Source organism: Meles meles, chromosome 18 (genome assembly GCF_922984935.1).
Source record: "Meles meles chromosome 18, mMelMel3.1 paternal haplotype, whole genome shotgun sequence".
Classification (NCBI taxonomy): Eukaryota; Metazoa; Chordata; class Mammalia; order Carnivora; family Mustelidae; genus Meles; species Meles meles.
In genome coordinates this window covers 13,375,913-13,388,477 of record NC_060083.1, presented here as the reverse complement: position 1 = coordinate 13,388,477, position 12,565 = coordinate 13,375,913, and the positions used below count along the sequence as shown (strand labels likewise).

Here is a 12,565-nt window from a genome sequence, read left to right as displayed (position 1 = left end):
GTCCTGGGATTGAACCCCACATCGGGCTCTCTGCTCAGCAGGGAGCCTGCTTCCTCCTCTCTCTCTCTCTCTCTCTCTCTCTCTCTCTCTCTCTCTGCCTGCCTCTCCGCCTTCTTGTGATCTCTGTCAAATAAATAAATAAAATCTTAAAAAAAGAGAGAGACAATTAAATGCAAAAAATGAACAGACTCAGAAAAACTGCAACAATTGAAGACGGTCTAATATATATGCAGTGATAGTACCAGGAGAAAAAAAAAATTAAAGGACAGAATAAATGGATGAAGAAGTGGGGCTTATGTCTCAAATTTGGTGAAAAACATAAATGTACAAATTCAAGCTCATCAGAACACAAGCATAGTAATTGCAAGGAAAATAGCGTCTACTCACATACAGTCAAATTTACACTTAATTTGAAAGTTTTGAAAGAAGCCAGAGAAAAACAACATATTAAACAACATACAGAAGAACAAAATTTACTTGAGATCAGTCAAGGCAACTCTTCATTCTCTACTGTGTAACACAGAGATGTCAGAAATACGAGAAATCTTGTAGATATTTACTGAACAAATAAGAGATTTATTGAGATGTCTAAATGAGGCTATTAATTATTGAAGTGGGCAAAGGTAGTGGAAAAGACACTATACTTGGGGTAGAAGAGCTCAGTTAAGGTTCACATTGACCAACAAATAGCTGAGATTCTGAACAAGTTCCTAAGACTCTGTAAGTCTAATCTTCTTATCTTTAAAATTAAAATAATTGCTCCACAAGGTCCTTGTGAAGATGACCTAAGATAACGCACTGAAGAGGTGCCTGCGTGGCTCAGTCTGTTAAAGTGGCTGCCTTCAGCTCAGGTGGAATCTCAGGGTCCTGGGAAATGCAAATCCTGCATTTGGATTCCTGCTCAGTGGAGAGGTGGCTTGTCCCTCTCCCTCTGCTCCTACCCCTGCTCCACCCCGCTTGTGTGCCCGCACTCTCTCCCTCTCTCTCCCTCTCAAATAAACAAATGAAATCTTGAAAAAAAGATGATCCAGCATGCCTGGGTGGCTCAGTGGGTTAAGCCTCTGCCTTTGGCTCAGGTCATGATCTCAGGGTCCTGGGATTGAGTCCCGAGTTGGGCTCCCTGCTCGGCAGGGAGCCTGCTTCCTCCTCTCTCTCTTTGCCTGCCTCTCTGCCTACTTGTGATCTCTCTCTGTCAAATAATTAAATAAAATCTTTAAAAAAAAAAGATGATCCATGGGAAAATGCCTGTTTTTAACATATAGAAAGTATAATATTTATGATATTCAGTTGAATCTAAATGATGTTTCATGTTCGAGTATTTCTTACAAAGATACACTGTTTAATTTCTGCAAGGAAAGGCCATAATTTTGGTACAATTTTTCTGTGTCAATAGTTTATGGACTAAAAATAATTGTCCAATATAAAGGCAAAGTACCTGTTGACATCTGCAAAATGACTTAAATCTTTAAAATCTTGTCCATATGTCCTCTCACTCCCCAGCATGGTGAGAGAAATTTTACTTTAATGCTTCTAATTATTGATTTTCAACAACTGACCATCCTCCAGAATTTCCTTACATGGACTTTTTAAAATATGTGTTATATTAAGATTTCTAATAAATTGAAATTAGTTTTCCTTAAAATGATTGGAGAATTTTATTTTGCATTTGCCATTCATTCCATCTCATTAAACATCACCATCTAATATCTACCTCCAACTAGCTACTAGTATTTTTTACATTTGTACCACAATAAACTTTGATGGTTTAATAGTTGTAAAAGTATACTGCAATGTTTAGCCGTGCTGCTATTGCATGTATAATCAGGACTTCAGAAAGCATATCAAATGTACACAAATGTACATTTTTTTATCTAGCAAGATTCAATTTATCTGAGGTAGGCTGTTTTATATAGAAATATCTCAGGCGCGCCTGGGTGGCTCAGTGAGTTAAAGCCTCTGCTTTTGGCTCAGATCGTGATCCCAAGGTCCTGGGATCGAGTCCCACATCGGGCTCTCTGCTTGGCGGGGAGCGTGCTTCCTCCTCTCCCTCTGCCTGCTTCTCTGGCTAATTGTGATTTCTGTCTGTCAAATAAATAAATAAAATCTTTTTAAAAATCTCAAAAATATAGGAATATGTTTTCTTCTTTTATGGATTAATATTTCCAAAAAGAGATACCTTATTTGACAAAGTTTCTGAAACAAACCATGAGCTCCTACAAAACTGAAGTGGTCAAAAAGACAAAATATTGCTAACTCACCAACAATACTATGTTTTTATTCCCTGGAATCTGGAGATTAAGAAAAAAAAAAACACTGTACTCTAAGCCATGTTAGGTGGGATTATTATCCTAATACTGTAAAGAAATTTTCATTAAGTCGTGGCTTTTCATGTGTGAAGTACAAGCAGAGAATTACCTTTAGGAGATGGGGGAAAATTGTAACTACTTTTCAAATGTAACCTTGGCATTTTGAAAAGTGCAGTTATGGATCTGTCCTCATGGAGACAAATATTTTACCCTTCATTTCTGCACCAAAATTCAGCACATTATACCCACGTCTGATCTAGTCTCCATGCTCTCTCTTAGGAAGGTTATATGCTTTTAAAGATATGTCCCGATGAACAGCAAAAATTCACTGAATGTTCTCCACCCTTTTAACTGATACTGACAGGAATCTTCTTTTTGAAACTTCAGATTTTTCAAGACAAAAATCCATTTTTATGCACTAAAATAGATGATTCAGTCAAAAGAAAAAAGTTTGTGAGAACTTCAAAGCAACCACAATCCCTGGGACTGAGAATGAGACCCTATGGCCCCATTCTCCCAGTAGGACACACTTACAGAAATCAACATCACTTACAAACATCCAGAGTTTGCCTTCATTTTATCCCTTATTAATGAGAAGTGGAAGAAATGTTTAGAGTCACAGAATTCCACCGCTACGTATGTCATTATTTTATTTTTTTCTCCTCTTAACATTGAGATAATCTACACAAAATTGCTTTACCTGGTACCCAAAATATATTAGTTGTCCAGTAATGTGTTCATTTTAGTCTTTTCATTGTTTTTATTTCATTCATTTTTCCCTTTACACCTTGAAAAGATGCTAATTAAGAAATTCTAATCAATACAGTCAAACAGCAGACCTCATGTTTTCTTTTTCAAGAGTTCAGCTTTTTATTGAGCAGCTTATACAAGTGGTTTAGTCAAAAAGACCAAAGCCCATGTCATCATCAGACTCCTCAGATTCTTCTTTCTTTGCTTCCACTTTCTCCTCCTCAGCTGGGGCAGCAGTGGTGGAAGGAGCGGGACCTCCTGCTGGTGCAGCACCCGCTGCGGGGGCAGGTCCACCAGCTCCTCCATTGCAGGTGAGGCTCCCAATGTTGACGTTGGCCAGGGCCTTTGCAAACAAGCCGGGCCAGGAGGGTTCAACATTCACACCCGCTGCTTTAATGAGGGCATTGATCTCATCCTCCGGGACCGTCACCTCATCGTCGTGCAAGATGAGGGCCAAGTAGATGCAGGCGAGCTCCAAGACCGAGGCCATGGTGCTGGCGAGTGCTGAGCGGACGCTGCTGGGCGCGGTGCTAGTCCCAGGATGAAGTGAGGGCCTCACCCCAACATGGCCTTAGCTTCCTCGGAAGAACCGAGCACCTTAGCGGCAGCTGAGGAAAAAAGGAGACCTCATGTTTATCATCTGCAGAACTTTCTAAATCTGTAGAACAAAAACAAAACTTTTTAACGAATCTCATTACTGGCGTGTTCTTACTGGTAATTTCACACATGTGACTCATCAAATTTTGCCTCTGTGTATGCCGAGGAATAGGAGATCTTAGATTGTTACTATGCCAATGTACTTAAGCATTATCTCTTCTTGTATTTCAGTGTTGTTGTCTACCATGCGGTCTGAGGACCTGGCCTTTGAAAGCACGATAGAACTTGCTCTCAATGCAAACACAGTAATTTCACTTCAACACTGTATCACGATATATCTAAACAACAAAATCACATAGTTAACCCAATCTAATTCAGTCACTTACTCATTTCAGGGTTTTATTTTTCTTAATCACTTTATATTTTTACTGTCCAATGCTCGCTTCGGCAGCACATATATATATTTTTACTGTCCACATGGAATTTTGCCTTTATGTACCTCCATCTCCAGAGTAGGCATATCAAACATTATGAACACAGTTCACTTACAAAGGCAAAAACTTTCTGATAATTCATCTCATGGATTACAATTGGGTTTTTAACCTAACTGATTTTTCCTCATGGAAAATTTTAACACACAAAATTACATAGTGCATTTGTTTCTTTACTTACTTGTCTCTCTTCTACACTAGAATATCAAGTTTAGGAGGGCAGGGACTATTTCTTTGCTGCTATATCCTCACTGAATACAGCACGCAGCACACAGCAGATGGATGATAATGATTTGTTGGATGGCTGAGCAGATAAAAAAGCACAGGGAAAGTCTGTCTGTACTTGTTCAACCTTACGGAGGGTCAGAAGTTTACACTATTAGTTGGGACAGGATGGCTCCAATGGAATGGAATTGAGTATTTTGCTTCTCTTAGGTCAGTTAGGCTCTGTGAAAGGACCAGAAGGTTAGGGTGTGGTTAAATCCTCCTGAGGGCTAACATTGTGAAAAACAGAATGCACATGGTTCCCATGAGAACCTGGTAAAGCTTCAAGAGATCAATGTGTGGGGAGTGGGAGGTCTATGACTGGGTCCCCATGGAGTTTTTGTCTCTTAGACTTGTCCATACCAAGCCTCTAGAAGTTGTCAAAGTTCAGCTTTCCCTACCCCAATACTGCTCCTAGTTTTCTGCCGGTGGATTTTTGCCATAGTAATCTATGATTCTCTGTATTCACCTGTCTTTCCAATTCTAGGGACAGCAGTCTTGCTTGTAAACTCACTTCTCTCAAAGATCTCAGAAGAGCTGTTGACTTTTTAGTTTGTTCACTTTTTTACTTCTTAGAATACAGTGGCGACTTCCCAACTTCTTCTACGGTGGACAAGAAACAGGAAGTCCAAGTATGTGTTCTTCATTCTATTTAAGAAATCTTTGCCAGACAGAAAATCAATTTCTCCTATTCTCTTTTCTAGAAGTTTCATAATTGGGGGTTTATACTTAGGTCTGTGACTCAATTTGAGTCTGTTTTTGTGTATGATAGGAGGTAAAATTTGAGATTCATTTTATTACCTGTATGTGCTAGCCTCTATTTTCAGCATAATTTGTTGATCTCTATCCCCACTGAATTGCCAATTGGCTTTATGTATGTGGTTCTATTTTTGGTTTTGTTATTCTGGTCCATTCACTTTTATCTTTTTTTTTTTTCCTTTTAAGATTTAATTTTTAAGTAGTCTCCTTACCCACCCCAGGGCTTGAACTCACAGCCCTGAGATAGTCACATACTCCACCAATTGAGCCAGCCTGGCACCCCTTGTTCAGTTCTGTCTTACCTTTATGCTTATGCTACACTGTCATGATTTTTGACCTGTATAATGAATCTTGAATTTAAGTGGTGTAAATCTCCAAAGTTTTTCCTATTTTTTAAAATCATTTTGGTTATTTTAAGTTCTCTTCATTTCTTCATGTATTTTGAATGTACTTTTCAGATTCTGTAAGGTGTCTGTTTGGAATTTGATGGAGAATGGTTTAATTCATAGATAAATTTGGGGACAATGTACATTTTAACTGATTACTTTGGTCTGTTGGACACTTCTTTGTAAGCTTTGAAGGCAAGGTCTAAAATAGCCTTTACTCTAGGTTAGTTCATTCCTGCTTTAAAAAAAAAAAGCATTTTATGTGTCTTTCCTGAACACCCCAGTTATCCTCCCAGGTCTGTGTGATCTCTGAATTATTCAGCACAGAGGTCCTGAGAATTTTCACCTCCTTAGCCTGATGAAGGTTACTCCTTTGTGTGCACAGATTAACATGCACCCACAATTTAAAACGATCCCTCTGCCTACTTCCATCCTTTATAGTATTCTGCCTTGCATGACCAGCTGGCTCAGGCTTCCCCAAAAGTAATTTCTGTTTTCTAAATGCAACAAGACAACACAGTTACCATTGGATTTCTCCTCCCAATGCCATGATCTGGAAAGTGTTTTTAGATAGCAAACGTAGTAACCATGATTTTAACCTCTTTTTTTTTCCTTGCCTTATGTGTCACACTCCCATGCTGTGTTTTCCAGTTTGTGAAAACAACTCTTTCATTTGGGTTATCAGGTTTTTAATAGCAGAAAGGGATATTTGATTCCAGTTAGTCTAATATGGACAAAGCTTGAACTTGTGAATATTTTAAATCAGAATTTTCTTCTCTGCTTTTGCTTATATAATAATACGTATGAACACTGATTTGGATGGAAGCTTTGTAAAATATTATGTGGAACCTTTACTCTTCTGCTTTTTTCCCTTCTTCTTTTACATTTCTCTCCACAGAAACAACTTTTATTGAATCATATGCTTCATGGGACCCCATCATCATCCTGTTAAGGGTGATATTGCTAGGTACTCTAACGACACCACATCTCGCTAGCTTAGCAGCCTAAATGATTCTTTCTCATTAGTCATGAGCCAGGCAGACTCTCCGTGGTAAGTCAGGTATCCAAGATCTTTTCATCCATGATGCTGAATTCACAAGCAGAAGAAGAGAACAAAGGGGTGATTATGCACAAGGTGTAATGATTAGGCTAAAAGTTCTGTTTTTCATTTCATCATTCAGAACTCACTTACATGGTTGCAATCAACTCATATGGAGTCTGAAAGACACAGTCTTCCATTGTGTTCATAGGAGGCAGTGGTGTGAGTGAATAATGACTCAGTCTTTACCACAAATACTAACTCATGCACAATGTCTCTATTATTTTATTTTATGTTATTTCTCCCTCTCTAGCTCTGATTAGAAGGCCCATTATCAGCCATCATCATAGGCAACTACTCTGGTGGATTTCCTTTGCTATGACTTTTACTCGAAACTTTGAGTTTTATATAATATGTATGTATATATACATACATATGTCTATATCTATATCTATATATTTAAATTGTGCTGTGCCTAAGAATTGTTTATACTTAGTAATATGATTTAAAATGCATTTCTGTTGTCATATGTATCTTTATAGAATATAGAGATTTTAAAGTTTTAATTATTTAGCATCATAACTTGAGATCCTAATTTAGTAATTATAAGGCAAGGAAAACATTCAATAAAAAAGGACAAATAAATCAAAACACTAAACAGACATAAAATAAAATAAAAACAAAATTAAAAAAAAACAAAAAGCAAAAATAAGCTTTCAACAGAACTGAGATTCACAGCCATGATAGAGACACAGTGATATAGTTTTCAAAAATCATAAGAAATATATTAAGAACTGTCATTATTGGGGCACCTGGGTGATCAGTCTTTGCGTTTGGCTCCGGTCATGATCCCGGGGTCCTGGGATTGAGCCCCGCATTGGGCTCTTTGCTCCACGGGGAGCCTGCTTCTCCCTCTCTCCCCTCTCTCTCTGCCTGCCTCTCTTTAAAGTTTAAAAAAAAAAGGGCACCTGGGTGGCTCAGTGGGTTAATCCCATACCTTTGGCTCGGGTCATGATCTCAGGGTCCTGGGATCGAGTCCCGCATCGGGCTCTCTGCTCGGCAGGGAGCCTGCTTCCTCCTCTCTCTCTCTCTTCCTGCCTCTCTGCCTACTTGTGATCTCTCTCTGTCAAATAAATAAATAAAAATCTTTTAAAAAAATTTTTAATTAAAAAAATAAGAACTGTCATTATTATTTGTAATCTCAAGAACTCCAAATTCTGCTTATTTCTTCCATTTGTATCTTCCTTTCCCCAAATTATTTTATAGGCATCTGTCTCATCTATTGATCAGAGATCACCACTCTATGTCAGAAATATCATAATAGAATCTGTATTCCTAATATTTCTAATAATGTTTTCTAAAAATAAAACCAAAAACAAGGTACTCACTAACATCATTTGAGAATCATAAATTTATGACATTTCTCTGTTCACATAATATGTGCACATACATGTATACTATATACTCATATTCTTACAAAAACAAGAATATAAAATGCATATACTAATTGAGAAACAAGCCATGAAGATAGTTTAGAAATAAGGAATTGTTCAAATCAATTAAAATTGTAGAGTTTTTCATAAATTTCTATTGCCGTATTAGCAAATTGGAGGTTTTTTGAATGGCTAATTATCTCCTTAGAAAGTATATATCTCTTCTAGCCTCCAAAGGTGACAGACAGGACCAAACCAGGGAATATTAGTAGTTGGATGGTATCAATGAGTTCTGAGTTCCAAGGTTGGAAAGTAAACTAGAGAGCTCCAAATGTGGAATTCCTGAAAAGTCAGAGAAACAAGTTAAACAAGAGAGCAACTGGCAAGGGGTGGAATGTCTTAAAATGTGTCCATTTCATATATGATGTCTTTAAATATGCAGGTTTTCTAGCACTGAAAAATTTTCCCTTTTATGCCTAGTATTTTAAAAATTTGTAATCATTGCAAATATTGAACTTCAAAAATGTTGTTATGGGGCCTGTGGGTGGCTTGGTAGGTTAAGCATCTATCTGCCTTTGGCTCAGGTCATGATTTGGGAGTCTTGGGATGGAACCGCATGTAGGGCTCCCTGCTCAAGGAGTCTGCTTCTCCTTCTCCTCTGCCCCTCTCCCTGCTTGTGCTTTTTTTTTTTTCTCTCTCTCTCTCAAATAAAATATTTTTAAAACATTATTACATCTATTTTTTAAGTGCAGTGACACATTGCCTGATATTGGAATGCTAAATCATCCTTGAATACTTGGGTAAGATCTTTCTTTCATGTCATGTGTTACTGTCATGTATTTTACAGGGTAACTGTACTATTGAATTTATATTATGTTCCTGACCTTTTCCTTTTTTTTTTTTTAAAGATTTTTTTTTATTTGACAGAGAGAGATCACAAGTAGATAGAGAGGCAGGCAGAGAGAGAGAGAGGGAAGCAGTCTCCCTGCTGAGCAGAGAGCCCAACGCGGGACTCGATCCCAGGACCCTGAGATCATGACCCGAGCCGAAGGCAGCGGCTTAACCCACTGAGCCACCCAGGCGCCCCTGACCTTTTCCTTTATGACAAGTTTTTTGATTACCTTTATACTGTTGGACTGATTTCATTGTATGGGCTATCTCAAATCCGTTTCTGTTTTGCTGCTATGTTTTGAGAGTTCTTTACACATTCTGGTTACTAACACTTGGTCAGATACGTGGTTTGCAAATATTTTCTCAGTCTTGGTTTCAGGCTCTCAGAGTCCCTTTCACAGAGCCTGGATTCTTAAGTTTGGTGAATTCCAGCTGATCCGTTCCTTTACATGAATCACACTTGGAGTGTCAAGTCTAAACTCTCTTTGCTTAGCCCCACAGTCCACATATTTTTATTAGAATTTTTCCTTTAAAGTTGTATAATTTTACCTTTTACCTTTAAGTATGTGATCCATCCGGAGTTCCCGTTTGTACAAGTTGTGGGTAGGATGAGTGGTTTTAAACAGAGACGCTGGATCTAGACTTCGAGTTATATTAGAAAGCTGTAGGAACCAAAACAGTCTGGTACTGGCACAAAAACAGACACATAGACCAATAGAACAGAAGAGAAAACCCAGAAATACACCTACAACTACGTGTTCTGTCAATCTTTGACAGAGGAGAAAAGAATGTCCAAGAGGAAAAAGACAGTCTCTTCAACAAATGGTGTTGGGAAAACTTTACTGATACACACAAAGCAATGAAACTGGACCATTTCCATACACCATACACAAAAGTAAACTCAAAATGGATTAAAGACCAAAATGTGAGACCTGAGACCATAAATATCCTGTAAGAGAGCACAGGCAGTAACTTCTTTGACATCAGCCATAGGAACTTCTTTCTAGATATGTCTCCTGAAGCAGGAGAAACAAAAACAAAAATGGAGTATTGGGACATCATCGAAATCTTCTGCATGGGGAAGGAATCAACAAAACTAAAAGGCAACCTACTGAATGGGATAAGATATTTGTAAACAACAAATCCGATAAAGGGTTAGCATTCAAACTCTATAAAGAACTGGTACAAGTCAACAGCCCCCAAAAAACAAATAATCCAATTAAAAAATGGGCAGAAGACTCGAACAGACGTTTTGCCAGAGAAGACATCCAGATGGACAGCAGACACATGAAAAGATGCTCACCATCACTCATTATCAAGGAAATACAAAGCAAAACAACGAGATACCACGTCACATGCATCAGAATGGCTGAAACCAGCAAGACAAGAAACAAGTGTTGGTGAGGATGGGGAGAAAGGGGAGTCCTCCTGCACTGTTGGAGGAAATGCAAATTGGTGCAGCCACTCTGAAAAACAATATGCAGTTTCCTCAAAAATTTAAAAATAGTTACCCTCTGATCTAGGAATCACACTACTTGCGTATTTACCCAAACAATAGAAAAACACTAATTTGAATGCGACCCACTCACCCCTGTGATTACTGCAGTATTCTTTAAAATTTACAGTGCCAAACGGTGAATGCAACCCAAGTGTCCATCAAGAGAGGAATGGATCAGAAGATGGGACATATATATATACAACGGAATATTATTCAGCCACAAAAATGAAATCTTGCCATTCACAATGGCATGGCTACAACTAGAGAATATAATGCTAAGTGAAATAAGTCAGAGAAAGACAAGTACCATATGATTTACTCATGTAGAATTTAGGAAACAGAACAAATGAGCAAAGCGGGGGAGAGAGAGAGGCAAACCAAGAAACAGTCTTAGCTATAGAGAACAAATTGATGGTGAGCAGAGCAGGAGTTGGTGGGGGGGGATGGTTGAAATAGGTGACGGGGAGCAAGAAGGACACGTGTCCTGATGAGCACTGGGTGATGTAAGGAATTACTGAATCACGTATTTTATACCTGAAACTTAACTATACTGGAATTAAAATAAAGTATAAAAAATAAAAATAAACGATACTGCATAAAGCTCCCTAGATCTTTCCGCCCTATGAGATTATAAGGGAAGTCTGCGACTCAGAAGAGGGCCCTCACCCAACCATGTCAGTGCCCTGACCTTGGACTTCTAGCCTCCAGAAATGGGAGAAATGAATTTCTGTTGTTTTAAAGTCACCCAGTCTCTAGTCACTTGTCACAGCTGACTGAGTTGGACTGCTCATAAACCAGAACACACACAGTACTGCATTGTATGGACACACCAGAGATTCATCTGGCTCCTCTGAATGACTATTATTTTTCCCCAACTTTTTGTTCCTGAAACAAGGAATGCTGAAATCGATATTCTTAGAACATCCATATATACCTGAATGCTCCCCACACCTATTTACTGTCTGCTGACTTTCCTTGTGGTTTATGCAAAGGTAAACTGTATTTACTCAGGTGGTCAAGTTGATCGATTATATTTCCTTTATGGATTCTGGACTTACTTTTATGCTTCCTAAGACCTTGTCCACTCCAACGTCATACACTGAAATTGATCCATCCACGTTTTCGGCCAGTACTTTCATGGTTTCAGTTTCACAGGCAGGCCCACTGGACCCCCATGGAATCTTCTCTGTCCGCCCTGGAGATGGAGGAGCACCGCTGTCGCTCTGGGAAGCTGGGGTAGGGCATGGGGGCTGCTGGCGTCTCTGGGAAACTTTGATGTTTTCCTCTGGCACAGGAGTCCCCAAGAGTCAGCCGCCTTCTCCTTGGCAGTCCCGGGCAGGCAAAGGCGGTTTCAGGACACCTCTTGGATAAAAAAGTCAAAGCCCTTCTTCTGCGTTTGGAGTCACGGGGTGCCAGGCCTGCCGATCCCGCTGGCCCTGTACTCCAAGCCAGGCTATCCCGGTCCACAACCGGCGCCCTATGCCCTCCTCGCGCTGGGAAGTGGGATCCCAGCCAGACCGGATTCAATCCAACCTGCAGCAGCCGCCTGCGCACCCCGCGGGCCTGCGTCCCCGGTGCACAGCCCGCACTTTTGGCCTGTTGTCTGGCGCCACCTGGCGTCGCCGTCGTAGTGTGCCTCCAGAGCAAGGGATGGGATTTGGCTGCAGTCCGCGAAGCAGCGTTCCGGAAGGCCCAAGGTGCTCCCAGAATCTCCTCGCGGGGCCGGGTGTCTGCAGGTCTCCAATCCGCGGAGGGCTGTACCAGGAGGTTTGCTGGGGAAGAGAAGGGCCTCGCACTTCCCTCGCAGAGGGTCATCCAGCACACGCCAATGCCCGACCGCCGGCGGGAACCGACTGGAGGGCCGAGAGGTTACAGGATAGGGCCTTCGGGACCCAGAGATGGGGACCCCACAGTGCGGAAAGGGCGCCACGGGTTCTCCGTGGTTCCCTGTGAATCGCTACCGTGGCCCATACCCGCCACGGCCAACTCCCATTTCCTTCCCCACCTTGCCAGGTCTCAACAGGGGCAGGGACAGGTTTGGGGAGCAGTGGGAGCCACCGAGAAAGGCGATAGGACGTGGCAACTCGCAGGGTCCCCTTCTCAGGGACACATGAGCAAGGGGACGGCGGGCCAAGTGTTGGGGCACCCGCT

At 40.4% G+C, this 12,565-nt stretch overlaps 1 protein-coding gene across 1 annotated transcript; it reads right to left on the bottom strand.

Moving 5' to 3' along the window:
- Window positions 1-3,162: 3,162 nt before the first annotated feature.
- LOC123930167 (60S acidic ribosomal protein P1-like) lies at window positions 3,163-11,587 on the bottom strand. Its single transcript, XM_045986422.1, has 2 exons — window positions 11,473-11,587; window positions 3,163-3,664 (listed from the first exon to the last, which is right to left on the bottom strand). The coding sequence occupies exon 2, from the start codon at window positions 3,544-3,546 to the stop codon at window positions 3,202-3,204; it is 345 nt and encodes a 114-aa protein (XP_045842378.1). The 5' UTR covers window positions 3,547-3,664; window positions 11,473-11,587; the 3' UTR covers window positions 3,163-3,201.
- Window positions 11,588-12,565: the final 978 nt, after the last annotated feature.

Bases quoted from the DNA above. Each gene is read 5' to 3' on its own strand.
- LOC123930167 (XM_045986422.1), bottom strand. From the start codon at position 3,546: ATGGCCTCGGTCTTGGAGCTCGCCTGCATCTACTTGGCCCTCATCTTG.